Here is an 11,420-nt window from a genome sequence, read left to right on the forward strand (position 1 = left end):
AGAAGTTGAGTTATATAGTTGCAGCTTAGAATTATTCTGGTATATTCATTTATTCATTAGATACTTGTTTCAAACGTTAATTTATTAAAAATTCAAAGTGCATTAACAACAGAATCAAAATAAGTATGACTTAGTAACACATCGGGAAAAGCGATTCATGTTTTTACTAGTATAAATGACAAACACATTCGAGGAAGAAGGGAAAATAAAACAGGTTTAATTACTCCCATGGGGCCTAATTAGCTCTCTGTTTCATGACTATATTCATATATACTTTAATCTAAACAGTTGGAAAATTTGAAGAGTAAAATCCATATGTGTGTAATGTATGATATGTCACTTTCAGCACGTACAGAACACATGGATCGTTAAAGCAAATAATTACTAAACATTCCCGTAACTCTCATATTCATCTTATATGAACGAGCGTAAAATATTATATGCAAGCAATATAAATAAGATGTCTGTTAATTACAGCATATTTACGTTGCATTCAGATCTTGTCAATGTATATATCATGCTCGCTCGTTCTCATGCTGTTTGACAGATGTAAGTTTATGAGATTATGTCTCTTGGTACAATTAATGAAAATAATATTAAAAACATATAAAATGAATATGAGAGTTACCGGAACGTTAAATATTTACTTACTTTAATAATCCTCGTGTTTTGTAAATGCTGAAAGCGAGATATCATACATATAAATTTTACTTTTCAAATTTTTCAACTGTTTAGACAAAAGTGTATATAAATATGGTCATGAGCTAATTAGGCTCAATGCGAGTCATTGTACCTGTTTTTATTTTCCCTCCTTCCTCAAATGTGTTTGTCACTTTACTTAGTGAAAATATGAATCGTTTTTCCTGATCTGCCACTAAATCATACTTATTTTGATTCTGTCGTTAATGCAATTTGAATTTTTAATGAATTAACGTTTGAAACAAGTATTTAATGAATAAATGAATATACGAGAATACTTCTAAGCTGTCACTTCTATAACTCAGCTTGTAGAACTATTCATATATAATAAAAGCATTAGAAGTTTTCTATATTTAGTTAAAAATTGTGTATATTTAATTAAAATTCAAAGAATTTGTTACATATAAATATTAAATGTAATTGTTTGAACTTCTAATACATGTCTTCTTGATTATTTTACTTCCTCTTTTCACAAAGGCATACAGGCGCAATGATATTTTGCAAAAATGAGAATATGGAGAGAATTTACACTGAGACGCTCTAAAAACAATAATATATCTTATTACAGGACAATACAATAGGAAAGGTTAAAAATGTAATACGTTATGCAAGAAATAGTATAATTTTTAATTATTTAAATGTAACATACAAACACTAAGTAAACACTAGAAATATGCTTGCTTAGAAGATGGTACATATTCTTTTTATTAAAGTTACAACACATCAATTTGTCACTGCGAGCTTCGTAACGATTACGACTATTATGTATCACATTACTAATTATTGCAACGCAATATACTGTTGTACAATATGTTATGAAATATTTAAACCAACGTATGTAATAACTAATTTTGCACCTTATATTGTAATATAATTATTATCACATATCAAATTACAACGCAATATAAAACAAATCGCAACGTGTTTTAATAAAAACTGTTGAAAAACTAATTAAACTTAAAACAATAACATCCAGCAAATTAATATTCCTCTTAAAAAGCGTGAAAAATACTGTTGTACTTTGAATATGTTATAAAGTATTGAACCAACATACTTAACAATTATTTTGCAACTAATTTTTCACTTTATATTGCAGTATGATTAGAACTAGTGTGTGTACTACATTACACATTACTACGCAATATGAAACAAAACAACGTGTAGTAATAAAAAAAAGCTAACGAAGAACTTATAAAATTGAAATCTATCTAATTAATACTTTTCTTAAACAAATCTATCACGTTAAATGTTTTATCAAATAATTAAATCTTTTAGCTTAAAGAACAGGTTTTATAACAATAATACAACTTTATATTGGGAAGCTTTTGGCTTTTGTTGTTTTGATATTTTCTTTTAGATACTTTCTTTTTCTTGTTTCTTTTTAATTTTCGTGTTTTTTTTATAATTGTTATTGATATTTAATCGATTTGGCTGGAATATTTGTGTTATTAGAACTGAAAAAGATTTTAGCAATTAAAAAAATTATTTTAACTTTTTTTAAATTATAAAAGTGGTTAAAATTGTGACTTACTTAATAGTAAATAACGGTTTTCGTTTCTGTTGGCGTTTTGTCTTGGTTTGTACGTTTAGCTTCTGAATAACGACTTGGCATTTTTGATATTCCTTTTTAGTATCTGAAAAATCGTTTTTATCAAAATTTTATAATATAAAATATGTAAAATAAACAATAAAAATACTAATAAAATATTATATATACAGGTTGTTCAAAATTTGTCAGGACAGCTGAATATTTCTAAAAATATACATTTTATTGAAAAATATTGTAAATAAATGTTACAGGATAGAAAGTAACTTATTTTAATTTAAAGCTTGATTAATATTTAACAGTGTGAAACCTAAATCGAAAGATTAATTGTTAACATTGTCGATATTTACATTACTTTTTACAAATAAAGAAATAAAATTAAACATTTAAATTTACATTGAAAGCATTTAATATTATAAAAGTAATTTTAGTAAAATTTAAATGTCCAATTATTAATTATTCTAGAAAAATTTAAATATCCAATATATAATTTATTATAATTTAAAAACTAAATGTTAATAAGAATTTATTAATATTTTGTTCAGTACTCACAATTAGAAAATAAAATAGAAAATTGAAAATAATAGCATTTATAATTATCTGTATTGTTATTACATCCCGTATTCCTTATACATGTATAAATAATCTTGAATAGTAATCATAGACAAAATATAAGGTTATAAATATCCTATCTGAAAAAGTGCATTACATCTATACTCGAAATCTTAAAGTTTATTGTCGCTTTTCCGATGTGTTGATTGATTCTCATTCAGTGCTTACTTCATGAACGGTTGTCATCGCGGAAATCGCGTATTTTAACTATGTGTATTAAGGGGTTAATAATGTAATATTAAATTTGTAATTTGTATGAAAGTATGTAATATTAGAAGCTTTGTAGCGCGTGCGTGTTTTGTCTAATAAAAATAATAATTATACCTAAAAAACAAAAAAAATTATAAAAAAGCATTTTATATCGCTACAAGCATCTTCTTCATGGCACGTTCAAAAGACATTGCTTGTTATCCGATTTGCAAAATAATGACTTGGTAATTCGAACGCGCTGGATACGAAATCGATAGTGAGCACGTTGCGTGTTCAGCCTCCCGAATCACGTTTAACGCACGTTTAATGTCGATTAAGCCTTCTTAACTATGATTCGTAAGACACTTGTATTTTACAAGCCATAGTCGCAGGTAGCAAGTCACTTAAAAGAGACGCACTTTCTGGGGTGCTTTTGTCAACCCGTGACTTGTTCAAAAAATCATGGTCAATCGAGCTGATCGGCCGGTTAGAGACATGGTCTCATTGAACCGATAACGTGACGAAAAGTCAGAGTGCACATTGCAATGGTCTCCGATATCAAATCGTTTCCCGTAATTGCGCATGTGCTTATTCGAACGCGAAAATTATTTTCTACAAATAACAATCTTACACTTATCATGAAGAGATAAAATTCTCTTTTCTCTATTTACAAAAGTGCATTGCATTGTTACTTGTAATCTCGAAATTTATGTTGTCGCTTTTCCAATGTACTGATTGGTTCTTATTCAGCGCTTATTTCTTAAATGATAGCCGTTCGCGGAAATCGCGTATTTTGACTGTTTGTATTGATGATTAATAATGTAATATTCAATTTGTAATTTGTATAAAATTATGTAATATAGGTCTTGTAGCGCGCGCCACACGTGCGCCTGTTTTGTCTAGTATTATAGAAAACTGTTTATTTAAAAAATTTTATTTAAAATATGAATATAATAAAAACTATATATTACCTTCAAGTTCATTTGGATTATTTTCAATAGTATGTAAATAATCAATAGTTTGATTTTCAATTCCAATTGATTTGATTTCCATATTTTCAACATTAGCATTTGAAATTAAAAATAAATATATATATTACTTTCTCTGTGCGCGCGCACGCGCGTGTGTGCGTGTGTGTGTGTGTGTGTGTTTACAAAATTAAGTAGCAAAATTTGTTTTGCCAGCTTTAAAAATATATATAGAGTGTATGATTTCTATAGTACGTTAAAATTAAAACTTTGAACAAATTTAGAAATAAGAGAAGTGGCTCTAAGGTAAAAGCTAAATATAAATTTAACCGAGGCAAATAAAATCCCAAATACAACATTTTAATTCTTCGTATGCTCTTAAAGACTTATAGACTATACAAAAAGTTTATTGAAGTAAAATTGTTTTAAAAATTTGATGTATTAAGAAAATTTTTGTCTTGTGCACAGCATTCAGTTTCATACAAAAATTAATTTTCTACGAAGTTCAACGCACTATCATCTGCGTTCGGCTCTCATTTGCCCCGGTTTAACCTTTAAGCTATGAAGTGTTTTTCTGAACTTATTACTGAGATATTAGAATTATTTTTTAAAAATCTTAATATCAGATTTAGTTTCAAAGTCGTGTATTCAGCCAAAAAAAATAAAATAGAAAATTTGAAAAAAACGTTTTGTAATTTGTTGTTATGGTACTTGTGTTATACTTTTACTGAAAAAAAATTTTCTATAAACTGCAGAATTGCACTCAGAAGTGCAGAAAATGGACAACAAAATAAAAACACTGATAAAAGATATAGTTTTCTTTATCAATATATTTTCCTTATTGAATAATTTCTAAAAAAGATACAGACTGTATTATTTGACTATTGCAGGCAAAGAATGACCCAACTCCTTATTAATATAGAAAAGTATATTTTTCCTAGGTATTTCTATTTTTTTCTGTCTATTATCAACACTTTGCAGTTACATAAAAAAAAATTTTTCTCAAATAATTTAACACAATTATTATAAATTAAAATATTTTTCTTACAAAACGAACCGAACGTTTTTTTTTAGATATTCCTACAATTTTTTGCAAATATGTCACACAACTTTGAAACTAAATTAGCATTTTTTAAACAATTATGTTAATATTATGTTATTCACCAAAAATTATTACAAATAAAAAATTTAAAGAATTTTAAAATTTTAAGTTTTAACTTTGACGTATTATTAGTGGTTTTTAAAAACATAGCATATTCCCAGTTCTGAACAAGAAAATTGTAACTGTCACAAGTGTTTCCATTTTTTTGTCTACTCTCTATATATAGTGAAAGCAAATGGAATTAAAAAGAAATTTTGTATATAATAAGTTATTTAACAGAACTATTTTGAAATAAACTTTCTATTTTATAAATATACTATTGGCCAATGTTTGAAAAATTATTACAAAGTTAACTGATGTTAACCCACCTGCATCGACATCACCTTCTTTATATAAGTCAGCACAAATCTCCATTTCATTATCATCATCTAAAAAATTCAACTTTATTAATATGTATAAATTATTGTAGAACAAACAAATAATAAAGTCGTACAAAGGAATAATAATAGAACCAAGAAGATAATAATTTTACAAAAATAATCAAAAACACAAATGTTTATATACAAAACTTTGTTCTTGAAAAAATTAATTTTGAAAAAAAATTGGAAAATTTGAGGATGATATGCTTTTTTTAAATTAGAAGAACCATATGTAATTTAATATAATTTTCTTACAATCTTATACAATACATTATTAAATTTATCTGATAGAATTAACTTTGTGAATATTAAATATATATGAAAAAATAAATTTTTACATATTAAAAATTTAAGTTAATATAATATATTAAAGTTTGATTTATGTACAATTTTTTTAGTGAACTATTTTAAATTTTACAAAATTAAACGTTATACTTTTTTATATTTATGTATTGTCATTACTGTGTGAAGACAAATTATATAGGTGACACATTACATAAATTAAAGATCATTTTTAGCAAAAATTTGAATAATTGATGTCAAATTGACATAAAAGAACATAATGTTGATGAGTTCAACGTCAATAAAACATCAATTTGATGGGTCATTTTTTTAAGTAAAGAGAAAAAGAGATAAAGAAAAGGAGAGAAAAAGAGCAAGACATGCAATAATTCAAATTTAAATTAATTAAAAAGAATGCCAAAGTACTTTTCTTAAAAGCAAAGCCTTATATAAAAAAAAAATTATTTATACAATTGTATATACTTTTTTTTTATGTAAAATAGGGTGGTCCTTATTTTCGAACTTAACATATTTTTATGCAGGACCCCTTCAATTTGTTCCATTATATAAATAACTATTTCTTGCAAAAGTTGGGACCGATCAGTAAATATTAACCCGTGCCCCATAGGACCCAAAATTTAAAATAATTGTACAAGTGTCAAACTCATTTTCAAAGAAATTGGACTTACATCGTTCTTCCCTTCATTCGTTTTGTCGTACAAAGAGTCAATTGTACACACGATAAAACAAATAAAAAAATTGGTAATATAATTGTAATAATAATTGTTAATAGTATAATTGTCGACTTTTGTTTTTTGTGGCAACAACGCTGTACACTTAGCCAGCTGATTTTAAAAATAAAAATTGTTTTTTGTAATTACTAAGCTGCGGATGTTCGTACACGTTCCTATGTCGCGCACGGAGAACCGCAATGTGCGAATCAATGTGTGTTCGTGTGTGTGACGATTGTCAATTCTTGCTGGTGCACGGTCACTAACACACACAACTCGCACGCAGAGGCGCTCAGAAACAGGATCGTGCACGAATCGTCCACACCGTAGTAGTTACATTGATACATTATTCTTCAAATTTGAAAATGTCACGAAAACCTATTTTTCTTGTCGGTTCAATGAGAAAACAAATTACTGGTAGTAAATTACCATGCCAAAGAGATGTTTTAAGTGTATTGTTTTACAATATGCGTGAAGTGAAATTAAACTTACATGACAGTGCTTCTCTTGTAATTGACGAATGTTTAATATTTTGGAAAAAGGCTCGTATACCAACTCAAGATCGTTCTGATTGTATTAAAAAATGCAAGAAGCTGTATGAAAACTTCAAAAAGCTGGGAAAGCATAAAACGCGAGCGAGTATATCTTGTAGACAAAAAGAGAAAGAATTTGAAGACAGCTTAAATAATCTCTTTGATATAGCACATGCTAATGCATTAGATATAATAAAAATCAATGAAGATAAGGAATTTTTACTTATGCAAAGGAAAAATGGACGACCTGGTTGTATGTTGGGAATAGATATGAAATTAACTACTGCCGAATTGAAGAAAGCTGCGCAAGAAGAAAAGGAATTGCAAAGAAGAAGAAAACAATATTGTGAAATTGCAAGTACAGGTAACTGACATTTATTTAATATAATTCTACAAAGTAACTTTTAGTGTTAGAATTTTTTCTTTCCAGTAATTCTGTATTTATCTTGCGTCCTTGCAATTGTGATGTGAGATGTAATTTAATACAACCTTTTATTTTTTTTCTATATATTTCAGTACATGATTATCTGTCTTCTTTTACTGATTCTTCTAACGAGTCGGAAATGGAAATTGAAACAGATATACCATTTTCTAGCCAACCCGGCACATCAAAAAGTGAAGAATATGCAGAAACGGAAACAGAAAATAATTTTTCTTCGAGTCCTAAGCTGTCAAAAAGTAAAAGAGCTAGAAAAAATATTTTGACTGCTCGACTCTCAGCAGCATTAGACAGATGTAAAATTAGTGATAGGGACGCTGTTCACATATTGACAGCTTGCGTAGATGCTATCAATTTAAATCCACAAGAGTTCGTCATTAATCGAACTTCCATTAAGACAGCTCGAGAATATTATCGTAAAAAGATCTCACTGGATGTAAAGTCAAAATTCTACAATTTGAATTTAAATTTTGTGGTTATTCATTGGGATTCTAAGATACTTCCAGACATTACTGGAAAAAAAAATGTTGATCGTCTTCCAGTCATAGCTACAGCTCCAAACGTAGAGCAACTTTTAGGAGTTCCTGAACTTTCGTCGGGAACTGGACGTGAAATATCATCGGCTGTTTACGATACCTTACACGAATGGTCATTATTAGATATTGTTCAAGCTGTCGTTTTTGATACCACTGCAAGCAATACAGGTCGTTTGAAAGGTGCATGTTATCTTTTGGAACAAAAACTGGATCGTGATATTTTATTTCTGGCTTGCCGTCATCACATTTTCGAAATTGTACTGCAAGGCGTATTTGACGAAATACAACTTTTTCCTAGTAAAGGACCAGACGTACCCCTATTCAAAAGGTTCAAAAATACATGGAAAGATATTGACCAAACGCAATATTTAACATGGTTGTCAGATGCAAGTGTTAGAGAAATGTTAAAAGACGATGCAAATGAGATATTACTCTATGCTAAAAAAAAAATTGAAGAAGATCTACCTCGTGACGATTATCAAGAATTTTTAGAATTAATTATAATATTCTTAGGAGAGACACCATCACGAGGAATACATTTTCATCAGCCTGGAGCATGTCATTTAGCTCGATGGATGGCCAAAGCAATATATTGCTTAAAAATATATATGTTTAGACAACAATTCAAATTAACCCATAAGGAGGAAAAAGCTCTAAGACGGATTTGTTGTTTTATAATAAAATGCTATGCAGAGGCATGGTTTTCTGCTCCGAACGCGATCGAAGCTCCTCTTAACGATATCAATTTTCTAAAAAAATTGATAGCTTATAAGATCGACGACAAATTAGTTGCGGAAAAAGCAATTAATAAGTTTATTAACCATTTATGGTATTTGAATGAAGAATGTGCGGCTTTTTCTATATTTGATGAAAGAATAAGTGATGAAGAGAGAAGAGATATAGCACAAAAGATACTTCTGGACAGAGAAACAAATGAAGCGGACGAAAAAAACGATAAAGAACCAGAAGAAATGAGAAAGAAACTATTTATCAAATTAGATGATTTGGAATACTTCCTTAATAAAGATCTTCCCCAGGAAATAATTACGAATAATTCGAAAAAATTATTTGGTAGGTTCGAAATTTCTCAAGATTTTCTACAACTAGATCCTATGCACTGGAAAGATCAGGATAGTTATAAAAAAGGAAGGAAAATCATAAATTCTTTGAGAGTGGTAAACGATACAGCGGAAAGAGGTGTAAAATTGATGGAAAAGTTTAACTCAAAATTTACGTATGACGAATCTCAAAAACAATTTATTTTACAGGTTTGCAAGATCTCGTTTCTGATATTTTTTCAACTTTTCCATTTGTATTGTGCCTCTATTTTTGTTAATTTTTATTATATATAATTTAATGTTCTTTCTTTTGTAGGCGGTACAAGATTATCGTAAAAGGTATCCAGGACATAGTCGAGAGACGTTAAATAAACCATACTTATAGTTATAAATATCAGATTTTGTACTTATAAAATAAATAAACAAGTTCTATATTACACAATTTTGGTATTTATTTAATCGTAACATAATTTTTAGAAACTGATTAGTTAAAAGAATTAAAAAATCGATTTTTTCAAATTTAAATTCGATGGGGCACAGGTTAATATTATCCGATCGATCTAAAATTTTATATGGGTTGTTTTTTTGTATAATGAAAGAGAACTAGGGGGTCCTACTATTTAAATTGAAAAAAAAAAAATTTCCTATATAAATAAGGACCACCCTAATGTAAAATTACTTTTTCAAATTTTTTATGTTATCAGTTATGAAATATCTTGTAAATAATGACATAAAAATATTTTAAATTTAAAATCTACATTTTGCATTCAATTTGTATGTATAACATTTTTAAAGTAATTATACATAAAAAATAACAAAATGTATTTTAACAATAACGTCATAATATATAATAAAATATTTAAAAAAATAATAACTAATTTGTCAATACTTACCTATCAATAATGCTATTCTTTGTTGCTTACGTAAATTTTCCTTACTAAATAACTGCAAAAATTCTTTCAATGAATAGATACCACTGGATAAATAATATTGTGCTTTTTCAATTTTTTTATTTTTAGACTCGTTAAACGGATTACGATCCCTTGATAATTGTAGGCCATTTATTAAACGGTTATAATTAATTTCCTGATCCATAATTAATTTGGAAATATTATCTGCAAAAATAAATTATTTTATTAATACACATAAAATCTATTTTAATACATATAACGTTACATAAAAAAATTTTTATTTTTATATTTAAAAAATTAATTTAAAATTTCTTTTTACAACTTTTAAATTAATTTCTAATTCATTAACTAAACAAAAATAAAGTTCTCCAGTTTTATATGTATAACAATAAGCTTAAAGAAAAATTATTAAATTTTATAAATATAATTTTTTATATACATTTATAAATACTACATAAATTATACCTAAGAATGTCCAAAAATTTGGATGAACCGTATGCATTTTTTTCAACATAATACTATGAAATGATTCCACAAGATTGTTAGTCCTAATTGGGCATCCATATACACTTATATTTTTTGATATTGGAAGCCATGTGTTTCTCATATATCTCAAAAAGACCAATACGTTAGGATAATTTTCAGATTCTTCATCAACAATTGTCTGCATGAGGTTTAAACCTTCTGCAAACATTTCTGATGGTGTTAATGCTAATGTCATTGCCATGGATACTATTTTATATGGTGCTTTCAAAAGTCCTAATCGTTTCCACTTTTTAAGAACAGCCTACAAAAGTAAATATAAAATGTATAATTAATAAAATATAAATAATACAATATGTAATAATATATTTCATAAATGTTTAAACGTTTTTTAAATAATTTATTAATAGATAATTATTTTTTTTGCATGTTTTTTACATATAAATGACAAAACTTTTAAAATACTACATAAATATTAGAAATAAATAATATAAGTAATCTCAACCAATAATTTTGTTAATAATAAGTATTTGACATACTTGACAGTAATGAAACCAACAGCCTCGTAGAGATGCATGAGGAAACTGTTCATGGACAGCGTTCATCGATGCTTTTTCATAATCCATCATTATGAAACGCAAATTACATTGTAGATTAGGCGCCAATTTTATAATTTCTTTCCATATGGATTTATAAACTAATTGTGTTCTGGCTTCACACAAAATAAATACTACTGCAATACCCTAAAAAAGAAATGAGAAAACATTTTTAAGAGTATATATAAAATAAAGTATATAGAATTAATGAAAATCAAAATACCTTATCCATGTATCGCACATGTATTGAAAATAGTTGTGCAAAGCTTGGTACTCTAGGTACAATCTGAAATAATATATATTTATATATGACTAT

At 27.2% G+C, this 11,420-nt stretch overlaps 1 protein-coding gene across 1 annotated transcript; it reads right to left on the reverse strand.

Moving 5' to 3' along the window:
• Window positions 1-1,305: 1,305 nt before the first annotated feature.
• Window positions 1,306-11,420, reverse strand: LOC120356790. The gene is made up of 7 exons (XM_039446998.1): window positions 11,328-11,420; window positions 11,048-11,251; window positions 10,491-10,812; window positions 10,008-10,229; window positions 5,485-5,544; window positions 2,231-2,333; window positions 1,306-2,153 (listed from the first exon to the last, which is right to left on the reverse strand). Exons 1-7 carry the CDS (start codon window positions 11,334-11,336, stop codon window positions 2,108-2,110), a joined length of 966 nt encoding a protein of 321 aa, XP_039302932.1. The 5' UTR covers window positions 11,337-11,420; the 3' UTR covers window positions 1,306-2,107.

The sequence above is a fragment of the Solenopsis invicta genome, chromosome 3 (assembly GCF_016802725.1).
Source record: "Solenopsis invicta isolate M01_SB chromosome 3, UNIL_Sinv_3.0, whole genome shotgun sequence".
NCBI lineage: Eukaryota > Metazoa > Arthropoda > Insecta > Hymenoptera > Formicidae > Solenopsis > Solenopsis invicta.